This window comes from Schistocerca gregaria, chromosome 6 (assembly GCF_023897955.1).
Source record: "Schistocerca gregaria isolate iqSchGreg1 chromosome 6, iqSchGreg1.2, whole genome shotgun sequence".
In the NCBI taxonomy this organism is placed as follows: domain Eukaryota; kingdom Metazoa; phylum Arthropoda; class Insecta; order Orthoptera; family Acrididae; genus Schistocerca; species Schistocerca gregaria.
Genome location: NC_064925.1, coordinates 253,471,116 through 253,486,096, shown reverse-complemented (window position 1 = coordinate 253,486,096; position 14,981 = coordinate 253,471,116). Strand labels below are relative to the sequence as shown.

Genomic DNA, 14,981 nt, shown 5'->3' with positions numbered 1-14,981 from the left:
GAGATTACAGAGATTTTAAGGGAAGCAGTGGATGATTGCAAACTTCAAAGAGTGCTGCAGATTTGGAAGACGTAAAGCAACAAGATTTAAGACAAAATGTCAACTTGATGATGCACAGCAAACTAAGGAATCAACCTGAAAAATTTGTAGACGAGATGTACAAACTTATCCCATCATTTAGTACGGAATTTGTTTTCAACTCCAACTGAATGGGATTTGAAGAGCGAACGCATATGGAAGGAACCCCGGAATAGGAGGTACCAAGAGAGTAATATCAAGATCAACTAACGTCAATGCCTAGATATACTCATAAACAACTATGCCAACTATTAATCTGGATGGTAAATTGGCTGGAAAGTTATATCAGTTCTCGAGTATGTGATCTTGCAAGGACAGTAGGAAAATTTACATCACAGCAAGCAAAAGTTGGAAAAGGGCATAAGAAAACTGGTATGAGCACTGCTTTTGGCCAATAGCTAGAGAAAATAATTTGCTTTTGCTTGATTCTTGGTCTGTGTGCAAAAACCATACTCCTTTAGAGCAAACTATCTCTCCTCAAAAGTGTGTGACAGCAATTCATACCACCTGGAACCACTGGACAAATTCAATCTCTGGATTTTTCTCCCTCCGTTCCTATAAAACATATTATCACACTACCTGCAGCAAAGCCTTAAAGGATAGCCAGTTTCATGATAAACTACAAGACAGAATGTTTCGCATTTGGATGCACGCCTTGACATTACATCACTTCTCATCACCCCATTACACCAATATGATACTATATCACGGTGTACAGGTGAACAAGATGAAAAAATTCACGTGTTTTTCACAGATTTCCTGGTTGTCCTGAAGTGATTTTCCGGTTATCCCAGTGTATTTACATCCAGCATATGCACTCTTTAAGAGTAGGTACATAAACTGAACGTCCTGCTCAGTTCGCTTTCGATCTTGATGGTACAAATCTTTGTGATCACTGCGGTACAGCATTTTTAATTTGGTGTTCATGAAGCAAGTTAATGGTTTGTTTTGAACATTTCTTGAATGTCAATGATGTCCATTTTGTGAAGTGTAGTAAATACATCCCACAGGAGGTTGATCTCTGCACTTCCTAAAAACTAATTTTCTATCACCCTCCTGATGCACATGGTGAGTAATTAGCAGCTAACATTTTTTCCGTCATAACTGTTAACACACCACTTTCAACCGAGCCTGGCTAAAGACTGAACTTGCAACTTTACACTCATGGGGTTCCTTGTTAGACATTTCTGCCATTTGTATTTTGGTTATCATCTGATTCATCACTCGAGACTATTGCAGTGTGTTATGAGGCCTTTGAACTCCTTTCGTTTACCTTCGTACTCTAATTTCTTGGAGACCCAGGGCAAGTGACTCGACTATGAACTACAAATAATATAAACAATTTAGTTCATTCTGAAAATAAAATTCGAATTTTACAACATAATGCTAAATCGACAGCAAGAAAATGATCTGCCTCTGAAGCCTGTACAAGTGTGCGTAATGCAACAAGTGTCAAACTGGCATGAATTTCACTTCATTCTTGCATATGCATAGCACAACCACACAAAGTATGTAGGTGTAACACCACTGACATTCTGACTATGTGTCAGGAAATTGACTTATTTGCAGCAACACAGCTATCCACGTGGACATTGTGATGATGCCTGGAGCAGCAATGACTGACAGGTGACATTTGTTGCAACTTCCCCTGGTGTCGCAGCAGAGAGGCGCAAGCCAACTGACAACAATGGAACCTAGAGTGGCACCACATCTTTTCAGACAAGTCCTGGTCCTGCATACAGCGTCATGATGGATGTATCCACTTCTGGAGGCTACGAGTAGAACAAATGTTACCAGACTGCTTTTGTCTCTGTCATATGGGTAAAAGTCTTGCAATTTTTGTAGTTTATATATAATATATGCATCAAAATACTTTTCAGAGATTTGTACATTATCTAATATAGGTTTTCTAAATTGAACTTGCAGTTTTGTGTTTATGATATACTCTCTCTCTCTCTCTCTCTCGAGTGTGTGTAGCTGCACTTTGCGTTATGGTATTAATAACATCGGGTAGATAAAACATTAGCCCCTAGTTTGTACAGGCAGTCCTACCTTCCAGGTATGTGACAAGCTAAACACTATTTTCAAATGTTCCTTTACAAAGGAACTGAGAAGTGTTTCAATTTAATCCTAGAAACAATTGAAAGGTTGAATGTAATAAGTATTACTGTCAGTGGTGTTGAGAAACAACTGAAATCGTTAAAATGGAACAAAGCTCCAGGGCCCGATGGAATCCCTATCAGATTCTGTACTGAATTTGTGGCCAAGTTAGCCTTTCTTCTAATTATAAACTATCATAGATCCCTTGAGCAAAAAGCTGTGCTCAGTTCTTGGAAAAAAGCACAGGTCGCACCCATCTACAATAAGGGTAGTAGAAGTGATCCACAAAACTTAACATTCAATACCCTTGACATCAATATGTTGTAGAGTCTTAGAACATATTTGGAGCTCAAACATACTGAGGTATCTCAAACAGAATGATCTCCTCTATGCCAACCAGCATGGATTCTGGACACATTGGTCATGTGAAACCCAAATCGAACTTTTCTCACATGACAAACCGAAAGCTTTGGATCAAAGCAGTTGGCAGATTGCAATATTTCTTGATTTCTGAAAAGTATTTGACTCAGTACCACACCTATGCTTAGTGCCAAAAGTATGATTATATGTGATGTCAATTGAAATTAGCAACTGGAATGAGGACTTTTTGGTAAGAAGGATGCAGCATGTCATCATAGTCAGACGTAGAAGTAATTTCAGGTGGTCCCTGGGGAAGTGTGTTGGGATCCTTTGATGTTCATGTTGCATATTAATGATCTCACAGACAATATTAATAGTAACCTTATACTTTTTGCAGATGATGCAGTTATCTACACCAAAGTACTGCCTGAAAGAAACTGCATAAATAATCAACAAAATCAAGCAATTATTTAGAGAATAATAAGATCCCATTCCTGTGATTCAAACTGACCTGCAGTCTCTCCTTAAACCCTCAAGCCCCTCACAAGGACTAACACCAACCATTTCCAAGACCGTCTTGAAATCCGTGCCCGTCCCACTTCCACCACACACCTTGCTTGTCACCACTGATGCTACCTCTCCTTATACCAACATCGCCCATATATATGGTTTGTCTGCTACTGAACACTTCCTCAGTCAGCATCCACCTGCTTCCAAACCTGTGACGTCCTTACCACTAACTTTGATCAACTTCATACTTACTAACAACTACTTCACCTTTGTGAGGCAGACATACAAACTGATCAGGGGTATGGCCATGGGAACCAAGATGGCTTCTTCCTATGCCAATCTTTTCATGGGTCATTTGGAGGGGGCTTTCCTGGGATCCGTAAGTCTTCAGCCCCTGGTTTGGTTTAGATTTGATGATGACATTTTTTACCATATGGAGCCATGGTGAGGCTGACCTGTTAATATTCCTGGACTCTTTGAATACCTTTTCCCAATTAAATTTCACATGGACCTATTCCAAATACTGTGCCACTTTCCTTGATGTTGATCTCATTCTCACTGAAAGCCAGTTACATTCTGTCTACATTCAACCTGCTAAAAACAACAGAACTTACATTTTGACAGTTGCCATTCTTTCCATTTGAAACATTTCCTCCCATACAGCCTTGGCATTTGAGGCAAACGTATTTGTTCAGATGCAGACTCTTTTACAGGAATACACCACCATTCTCACCTCAGCCTTCAGTGGACGTAATAACACCATCAGCCTCTCCCTGTGGCTAAGCCATGTCTCCTCAGTATCCTTTCTTTCAGGAGTGCTAGTTCTGCAAGGTTCGCAGGAGAGCTTCTGTAAAGTTTGGAAGGTAGGAGACGATGTACTGGCAGAAGTAAAGTTGTGTGGACCGGGCGTGAGTCGTGCTTCAGTAGCTCAGATGGTAGAGCACTTGCCTGCGAAAGGCAAAGGTCCCGAGTTCGGGTCTCGGTCGGGTACACAGTTTTAATCTGCCAGGAAGTTTCATATCAGCGCACACTCCGCTGGAGAGTGAAAATCTCATTTTGGAACCATCAGTCTAGTTCAAAAGCAGATTTCCTGGGCCATCACATCCAATTTTGATATGTTGATCCCTCCAACCAACTACTTTGGAGCACACCACTGGTCCCTCAGTATTATCGTGGTCTAGATTGTATTAATCAGCTACGTCGACGAGGCCATGACTCCCTGAAATTATGCCCTGAAACAAGATCCATTCTGTCTGAGATTTTACCCACAACACCTAGAATAGCTTTTTGCTGTCCTCCTAATCTCAGTAATATTCTTGTCAGGCCCTATGATCCTTCTGCACTCATCTCCCTACCATATGGCTCCTACCCTCGGGACTGTCCTATAGCAAGACTTGGCCTACGCACTCTCGTACCACCACCTGCACCACCCCTATAACTGGCGAAACGTCTGCTATCAAAGGGAGAGCCACATGTGAAACGACACGTCGTATACGAGCTGTTATCCTGAACCATGGACCTTGCCATTGGTGGGGAGGTTTGCGTGCCTCAGGGATACAGATAGTCATACCATAGGTACAACCACAATGGAGGGGTATCTGTTGAGAGGCCAGACGAACGTGTGGTTCCTGAAGAGGGGCAGCAGCCTTTTCAGTAGTTGCAAGGGCAACAGTCTGGATGATTGACTGATCTGGCCTTGTAACACTAACCAAAACTGCCTTGCTGTGCTGGTACTGCAAACGGCTGAAAGCAAGCGGAAACTACGGCTGTAATTTTTCCCCAGGGCATGCAGCTTTACTGTATGATTAAATGATGGCGTCCTCTTGGGTAAAATATTCCGGAGGTAAAATAGTCCCCCATTCGGATCTCCGGGAGGGGACTACTCAAGAGGATGTCGTTATCAGGAGAATGAAAACTGGCATTCTACGGATCGAAGCGTGGAATGTCAGATCCCTTAAACGGGCAGGTAGGTTAGAAAATTTAAAAAGGGAAATGTATAGGTTAAAGTTAGATATAGTGGGAATTAGTGAAGTTCAGTGGCAGGAAGAATAAGACTTCTGGTCAGGTGACTACAGGGTTATAAACACAAAATCAAATAGGGGTAATGCAGGAGTAGGTCTAATAATGAATAGGAAAATAGGAATGCGGGTAAGCTACTACAAACAGCATAGTGAACGCATTATTGTGGCAAAGATAGATACGAAGCCCACGCCTACTACAGTAGTACAAGTTTATATGCCAACTAGCTCTGCAGATGATGAAGAAATGTATGATGAAATAAAAGAAATTATTCAGATAGTGAAGGGAGATGAAAATTTAATAGTCATGGGTGACTGGAATTCGAGTGTAGGAAAAGGGAGAGAAGGAAACGTAGTAGGTGGATATGGATTGGGGCTAAGAAATGAAAGAGGAAGCTACCTGGTAGAATTTTGCACAGAGCACAACTTAATCACAGCTAACACTTGGTTTAAGAATCATGAAAGAAGGTTGTATACATGGAAGAACCCTGGAGATACTAAAAGGTATCACATAGATTATATAATGGTAAGACAGAGATTTAGGAACCAGGTTTTAAATTGTAAGACATTTCCAGGGACAGATGTGGTCTCCGACCACAATCTATTGGATATGACCTGTAGATTAAAACTGAAGAAACTGCAAAAAGGTGGGAATTTAAGGAGATGGGACTTGGATACACTGAAAGAACCAGAGGTTGTACAGAGTTTCAGAGAGAGCATAAGGGAACATTTGACAGGAATGGGGGAAAGAAATACAGTAGAAGAAGAATGGGTAGCTTTGAGGGATAACGTAGTGAAGGCAGCAGAGGATCAAGTAGGTAGAAAGACGAGGGCTAGTAGAAATCCTTGGGTGACAGAAGAAATATAGAATTTAATTGATGAAAGGAGAAAATATAAAAATGCAATAAATGAAGCAGGCAAAAAGGAATACAAACGTCTCAAAAATGAGATCGACAGGTAGTGCAAAATGGCTAAGCAGGGATGGCTAGAGGACAAATGTATGGATGTAGAGGCTTATCTCAGCAGGGGTAAAATAGATACTGCCTACAGGAAAATTAAGGAGACCTTTGGAGATAAGAGAACCACTTGTATGAACATCAAGAGCTCAGTTGGAAACCCAGTTCTAAGCAAAGAAGGGAAAGCAGAAAGGTGGAAGGAGTATATAGAGGGTCTATACAAGGGCGATGTACTTGAGGACAATATTATGGAAATGGAAGAGGATGTAGATGAAGATGAAATGGGAGATACGATACTGTGTGAAGAATTTGACAGAGCACTGAAAGACCTGAGTCGAAACAAGGCCCCCGGAGTAGACAACATTCCATTGGAACTACTGACAGCCATGGGAGAGCCAGACGTGACAAAACTCTACCATCTGGTGAGCAACATGTATGAAATGGGCGAAATACCCTCAGACTTCAAAAAGAATATAGTAATTCGAATCCCAAAGAAAGCAGGTGTTGACAGATGTGAAAATTACCAAACAATCGGTTTAACAAGCCACAGCTGCAAAATACTAACACGAATTATTTACAGACGAATGGAAAAACTAGTAGAAGCCAACCTTGGGGAAGATCAGTTTGGATTTCGTATAAATACTGGAACACGTGAGGCAATACTGACCTTACGACTTATCTTAGAAGGAAGATTAAGGAAAGGCAAACCTACGTTTCTAGCATTTGTAGACTTAGCGAAAGCTTTTGACAATGTTGACTGGAATACTCTCTTTCAAATTCTAAAGGTGGCAGGGGTAAAACACAGGGAGCGAAAGGCTATTTACAATTTGTACAGAAACCAGATGGCAGTTATAAGAGTCGAGGGGCATGAAAGGGAAGCAGTGGTTGGGAAGGGAGTAAGACAGGGTTGTAGCCTCTCCCTGATGTTATTCAATCTGTATATTGAGCAAGCAGTAAAGGAAACAAAAGAAAAATTTGGAGTAGGTATTAAAATCCATGGAGAAGAAATAAAAACTTTGAGGTTCGCTGATGACATTGTAATTCTGTCAGAGACAGAAAGGACTTGGAAGAGCAGTTGAATGGAATGGACAGTGTCTTGAGAGGAGTATATAAGATGAACATCAACAAAAGCGAAACAAGGATAATGGAATGTAGTCGGCTGATGCTGAGGGTATTAGATTAGGAAATGAGACACTTAAAGTAGTAAAGGAGTTTTGCTATTTGGGGAGCAAAATAACTGATGATGGTCGAAGTAGAGAGGATATAAAATGTAGACTGGCAATGGCAAGGAAAGCATTTCTGAAGAAGAGAAATTTGTTAACATCGAGTATAGATTTAAAGGTCGGGAAGTCGTTTCTGAAAGTATTTGTATGGAGTGTAGTCATGTATGGAAGTGAAACATGGATGATACATAGTTTGGACAAGAAGAGAATAGAAGCTTTCGAAATGTGGTGCTACAGAAGAATGCTGAAGATTATATGGGTAGATCACATAACTAATGAGGAAGTATTGAATGGGATTGGGAGAAGAGAAGTTTGTGGCACAACTTGACCAGAAGAAGGGATCAGTTGGTAGGACACGTTCTGAGGCATCAAGGGATCACCAATTTAGTACTGGAGGGCAGCGTGGAGGGTAAAAATCGCAGAGGGAGACCAAGAGATGAATACACTAAGCAGATTCAGAAGGATGTAGGTTGCAGTAGTTATTCGGAGATGAAGAACCTTGCACAGGATAGTGTTTTTCGCACCCCCTTCCACCTCTGTTATGTACAATACACTTAGTTTTTCACTCTTTATTAACTCATGAACGATGTTTAAGCAGTAATCTCTGCCTTGCATATTACTCTGCCTTTCACAATTAAGCTCTCAGATTTTCAAATCTCGTCTGATGCAGTCCTCAACAATCAGTCTTTCCTTCTCATCCCGTCTGGCAAGTCTCCCCTGACCTGATGTTCTGAGTGACTTCATGAAATCTATCCGTTTTCCTAGACCTCTCTAATCCTTTTCCTCCAGCTCTGTTCCTTGCCCTTCAATCCCTCTGCATAAAGAAGGAGCTGCTGGCTCCGAAAGCTTGCCTAATTATAACCTTCCTTTGCGTGTGTGTTCAGCCACCGCTTGGTGAGTAGATTTTTAATCTATCCAATGTTATTTTGCATAAATATTCAGTCAGACCTTAATAAGATTTCTAAGTGGTGTGCAGATTAGCAACTTCAATAAATTGTTTGGAAATGTAAAATAGTACACTTTATAAAACGAAAAAAACACAGCATCCTCTGACTATAATATCAATGAGTCACTGTTGGAACTGGCCAACTCATACAAAAACTTGTATTTAATGATTTGTAGGGATATGAAATAGAATGATCACATAGGCTCAGTCGTGGTTAACACAGGCCGTAGACTTTGTTTTATTGGCTGAATACTGGGGAAGTGCAATAAGCGTACAATGGAGACTACTGACAAATCACTAGTGCAACTGGTTCTAGAATATTGCTCAAATGTGTGAGATCTTTACCAATAGGACTAACAGGGTATACAGTAAAACCTCTTTATAACGTTCCTCCATATAATGTTTTCCTCTATGTTACGTCCGTTTTTTACGGTCCCGACTAAAGACCCATATAAACAATGTTAAATTTTCCTCTTTACTGTGTTTCCTCTATATTACAGTTTCCTCCATGTAATGCTCATGTTTTTGGAACCCAGGTCAATTATTTACCTCTTTATAGCGTTTAAGTAACTGGATATGGACGCATCGTTTTCCGTTATGTGGTTTCACAGTTTGCACTGGCTCGGAAAGCCCGGGCTCAGCGTATTTCATATGTCAGCGGCAAAACCTGGTCACGTGACATGTGATGCACATTCTGCTTGCGATCTTTTTGGCGCCATTTCAGTCGATGCTTTGTATTAGTACTTAGTAGCGTGTTGTGTTAGCTGAGCAGCAAACAGTTCGTGTGCCTAGTAAGTGTGTGTCTTCGATATAACGTTTTTTTAAAGCTTTCATCAGTGGACTTGGGTGAAAAGCGGAAGAATATTTCTCTGGAAGAGAAGGTTTCTATTATTAAAAAAGTGGAGGCATCTCCTGGCGTGAGTCGCGTGGAGCTAGCGAAGCAATTGGGACTGGCCCCTTCAACACTCAACACTATTATGAAAAAGAGATTGTCGATAATGGAAGGGTTTGAGAATTGTGGAAATTCGAAACGTATGCGTTTGAAACAATCGACTTACGACGAAATGGAGAAAGTTTTATTAACTTGGTTTCAGCAAGCACGTGCTGCAAACATTCCTATAAACGGAACTATTTTGAAGGAGAAGGCGCTTCAAATATCACTTCAATTAGGAATGGACAATTTTAAAGCGTCCAATGGATGGATTGATAAATTTCGACAGCGTCATGGTGTTGTGTACAAATCAGAATGTGGAGAAAGTAAAAGTGTAGACGAACCAACTGTAGCTCAATGGATACAGACTCTCCCTAATCTGATACAGGGCTACAAACTGCGTGACATTTATAACGCTGACGAAACCGGCATATTTTTCAATTTAATGCCGAATAAGACATTTACTTTTCGTGGGGAAAATTGCCATGGCGGTAAGAAGAGCAAGGAACGTCTTACCGTTTTGTTGTGTACAAACGCTGATGGCAGTGAAAAACTGAAACCTTTGGTTATCGGGAAGCCAAAAAATCCGAGGTGCTTCAAAAACATTTCCACGTTTCCGTGCAAATATACAAACAATGCCAAGGCATGGATGACGAGTGAAATATTTTTACGTTTTCTAAGAGAATTTGACGCCAAAATGGGGAGTGCAGCAAGAAAAGTGCTACTGTTTGTGGATGGATGTGCGGCACATCCACCAGACGTACCCTTTCTGAGAAATGTTAAAGTAATTTTCCTGCCACCCAACTGCACCAGCCGTCTGCAACCTTTAGACTTGGGCATAATACACGCCCTTAAGGTTCAATATAGGACAGCCCTTGTAAAAAAGGCCTTGAATTTGATGGACCAAAGAAAACCGGGAAGCCAGCAAAGGTCACAACTTAAACTGAACATTTTACAGGCAATAAATTTAATTGTGTACTTGTGGAGGGAAGTAAGTGCTGAAACTATTAAAAACTGTTTCACAAAAGCGGGATTCCGTGAGAATGAGATGGCAGCTCCCGTGGAAGAAGTTGCAAGTGATTTGACAGAGTTTCACCAATTAATAGGCAGTGATTCTGTCACTTTTGAGGACTTTGTGGCTGTGGATGACAACGTGGCAACCACAGGAGCACAAAGTATTGAGGAGCTGACTGCAGAGAGAAGCTTGGAGAGTAATAGTGAAAGTGACAGTGACAAGGAAGATGACCCTGTGCCCTCATATACTAAGGCAGCTGAAGCCTTTGAAACATTCAGGAGGTACATGATGGCCCATAGACTTGAGGACAGAACAGTAGTTCAACTTGCTCATTTGGAGCAAGAAATGATTGCCATAGAGTCTAGGAGAAACAGAAAACAAGCAAGCCTGCTTGAATATTTTAAAAAATCATAAGTATGTTATTTTCAGATTGCTTAGGTTCCTAGAGTTTTGTGCAAATTTAAGTTCCATTTCATAATTTAATTATTGAAGTAATTTTTTTTAATCTGTCCCATTTACTGTGTTTTTATGTAAAATTAATCACATATGCTTTCTATCATATTGTATACACACAATAAGAAAAAATTTAGTACAATAAAACTCCGTTTTTAAGTTCCCCAATTTTATGTTTTCCCACTTTTCTCATTTATTTTTGTTGGTCCTAACAGATGTCCTATTCTCTCAACACACTGCTTTCCCATCATTAATTATTCATGTAACATTTCCTGCATTTGAAGTTTTCTCTGATGTTATCACGGCCATTAATATGGATTTTCAAACAGTTTTCTGCAAAATGCACATCATACTCCTGCTCAAAGTCAGATTTGGAACTAAGCAGAAAACACACACGATATGGAAAGTTACTGATTGTTTAATGCACCATTAGTGTGGTAAGCAAGATTTTAGTTGACAGCATGTTGGGTCATGAATGGCTGTATTATAGGTTCACAGTGTTTGAAAGTCTGGAAAGTATGCTGAGTCACTGCCCTAATGATAAACACGATCTGACAATAGTTATTCTAGTAGCAACCTTCCTTCTGCTAATTGTGTTGTATTACAAAAGCTTTAATTTAATTCCATGGTCATTTATACAAATAAACACCACTTTTGAACATGGCCATCTCAATAATGGTCTTTCATGAATCATTGTTACTTCTGTGTGAAATACGCTAATCCATACTAGGTGTGCTGTCTTAGATTGGTACAACCTGATGACAGACGTAAACAATTCTCAAGATGCTGCGTAACATAACAACAATTTCTGCCCTCTTTCTGACCCGAGATGTTCCTGAACGGAGTGACCTCCTGTCAGCAACAAGCTGCAGATTTTGTATCCACTGTTCTCTGTTTACGAAGACTGGCAGCTTCAGATTTTTAACTACTATTGTGTTACAAGTTTTATTTACCATAATTTTATAATTATTATCAGTATTAAGTTTCCCATTAGAACATTAATATCATTTTAATCTGGTTTCATGAAAGACTTTTGCTTCTGTGTTTTATTTACACCATTGGAAACGACGGGAACGAAGAGGGAAACCACACACACATTTGTGTGTGTCAGCAATCAGACACTGCCTTTGTGATTATCGTGGAAACAGTGGACAAGTGCTAACATACACAAATGCGCATTTCCTTCTTCGTTCCGACCATGTACAATGGTGTAAATAGAGCGCGGAAGCAAAAATCTTTTGTGAAACTACATTAAATGACATCTGTGTTCTAATGTGAAATAATTATTAATAACCACTACAAAATTATGGTAAATACAACTTGTAACACAACATTGGTTACAACATTAAGGTTGGCAGTCTGCAAACAGAGAGCAACAGGCAAAGATTTACAGCTTATTATGTTTTCTCTCATTTCCAGTATTTCATACCTCTTTTAGGTAAGTCCACTGAAAAATGTAAAAAAAAAAAAGGGCTTTACTGTATTTGTTACACTTCCTGGTGTTGAAATTTGCGCAGTATTCAGTGTAAAATATATTATCAAGAGTTTTGTGTTAAGTGTTATACATTGGCATTAAACATTTTTTAACTTAAGAGAGTCATTATACTACTACTTCTGCTATTATTACAACAAATAAGCAACACTGTTATCCTAGTAGAAAATGATAATGACCCTTACTTCTTTCTTGCTGCAGTCATTTCTTTCCCTGAGCGAATTCTCAACCTCTCTCTTTCTAAAGCTTCTTGCTTCTCCTTTTCTTCTCGCTCTAGCCGCTTCTGTCTCATTTTTTCTTCTAGCTTCTTAAGTTGTTCTTTTTTCTCTTCCTCTGTCAATGGTTTCTTCTCTTCTGTTGATTCTGAGAAACTACTATGTCCAGACTTTGCAGCATGGTACTCTATTTCAAGCTGGGTAGAAAAAAGCTTCCCACAGCTGTAAGGGGAAAAAAAAACTCATAAATGATAAAAGTTCTCAGGTGATGACATGTTTTATATTTTCTTTTCATTTTGAGAAAGTTCTGTTATCCAAAATCATGTGCATTATCTACATCCAATAACACTACACAACAGATTAAAATCAGGGTGTATATGCGGACAAGGTAGAAAAATAGCCGGATTTTTTCCGGTGAAAAATACATTTTCTCCCAGGTGAAAACACACTTTTTCCGTGTTAAGTGACAGTATATTTTCCCTTATCAATCTTTTGAATGGTTAAGGTTTTATACAAAACGTAGAATTTCCCAGGACTTTAGAAAACGAAACTCAGAGAAAAAGACAAGTTTTGGAAATATCTTTTATGGGCAGCAACATGTATGTTGCATATTTTTGTATTACAAAAGTAAATTCCACCAAACACCACATGTTACTTTCTGAATCATTGAAATCGAGATTGCGATTCGCTTCTGTAAGCCAATCATAGCTCATGTCATGTTATCTTGGCAGCCGATGACAGCGGATATTCAGAGCATAGGACACGTGATGTAGTCAGCCAACAGCAACATCACTGTTACGTAACACAAACACACAAACAGAGAAAGTTAATAGTTTATATAAATATACACAGCGTTGCCACAAGAAAAGAAAAGCTTTCACATATAACATTGGTCTCTAAGGTTAATAAGCTGCAAGAGAAGCTAAGATTTTGCATATAATTTTGATCTTTTTTGTGTGTGTTACGCTTTAAGACATATCGCACAAATGTGCCAGCAAAATTTTATTTGCTAAATGCTAGAAGGAACATGGGTCTGGGAAGTGGTCAAAAGCAAATAAGAAATATAGAGCAATTGTAAGGGAGCAAAAGGTAGGATTTAAGAGAAAGAAAAGAGCATAAATACCCATAATATCGTAGACTTTCTGATTTGGTACATCTTTATATATTTTAATTTCTTTAATCCGCAAACACAGTGGTACAATTGATCACAAATGCATGGTCCAAATTTAAATTCACAGTGGGTCAAGTACACATGTCAGTTAAAAGCCATTACATGTGAATTTAAACAATGTGTACTTCTGTGATACTAGAAAATGATGTCATTTTCAAATAATTTGAAGCATTTGTGCAAATGTGAATTTCACTCTAGTGTCTACATGGGAGCTAAGGGGGAAGACAGACAACCATCACGTAATTGCTGGATCAATATTGGCATACATATATGGAAAGCAGGTAGAAAACATCACAAAAACTATTGACAAAACACCACCACAACACTCATTGATAACTGTACTGGTAGCAACACCATTGCAGTTACAGTTTACAAATATTCATAGGCGATGAATCTCATTTTGCAAAATGACATTGCAGTAACTGAAGGACATCTATCACTATTTCCAAATAAACTTCTTCACAAATACTGGTCCAACTTAAATACCAATAGCATATAAAATATAAAACATTATAAAATTTTGTTTAACTTACTCATTACACTTTAAAGACTTGGCTGTTTCAGAGCTGCTGGCACTTTCATTGCTTTTGGAAGGCTCCACAGAATTTTCAGTACTATCACCAATAGGTGCTGTATCTATCACAGAAGGCTGTGTTGTCTCCATTGCATCGGTGGTGGCTTCAGAAGAAGAAAATGGAATCGATTCATCTGCATGAGCAAGCAACCTGCAACCACCAGAAGTTAACCTTCAATTACTTCAGCAAACAATCCTAGACCTACTGAGTCATCAGTCTTCTATGAGAAGGTAAAACTAAATACTTAAATGGAAAACAAGACAAATTAATATTAATAAATTAAATTTAATGTAACTTTGGTGACAATTATTTCTCTACAGTCTTCAAATTCACAACTTTGTGTTTCTGGTTTATTCAGTCATCATTCCACTATAAGGTACGTATATAAGTATACATTCAGTATTTTTTCAATATCTTCTTAGACGGCACAAATCTGGATGTGACTGGAGCCAAGTGTGAAATGTGCAACACAATACATTAACAAAAACTTTTACGTATCTTGAATTTCTTTTATTTTAATTTTAATCTTTATTTGAAAATCCAAAATTCATTCACTTTTAGTAGTTTCAAAATTTAAATTCAGCCATTATTCACTTGGCTTCACTGTTCCCAGTACATGTATACATTATTTAAAACTATGCTGTGTATCAATAATCTCAATAATAAAGACAAATTGACAACCCAAGAGATGAGTAAAAAAAATGGAGATGGAAAAACAGTATTAAGCTCTAACAAGTGGAACAATCATCGTGAATCACTGTACAATATTCAATAGGTGGAAAAAAGATTTAATCTTCAGAGAAGGACTGTGGTAATGTGCACCACTGAGATGACCTGCCCGCCATGAATTCCTCTCCTGTGCCAACAGTTTCACACCAGAGCAGCACTTGTACCTATTTTCTCAATTATTTCGTGGATGTATTCCAATCTCTGCCTTC

At 39.0% G+C, this 14,981-nt stretch overlaps 1 protein-coding gene across 1 annotated transcript in view; it reads right to left on the bottom strand.

Moving 5' to 3' along the window:
- The window catches only part of LOC126278437 (UBX domain-containing protein 1-like), a 73,172-nt gene that overhangs the window by 19,134 nt on the left and 39,057 nt on the right, over window positions 1-14,981 (bottom strand). Inside the window, exons 3-4 of the mRNA XM_049978553.1 lie at window positions 14,002-14,193; window positions 12,268-12,519 (exon numbers count right to left, since the gene is read on the bottom strand). Of these exons, the coding sequence (XP_049834510.1) occupies window positions 12,268-12,519; window positions 14,002-14,193 (444 nt within the window). The remainder of the gene's footprint in view (window positions 1-12,267; window positions 12,520-14,001; window positions 14,194-14,981) is intronic.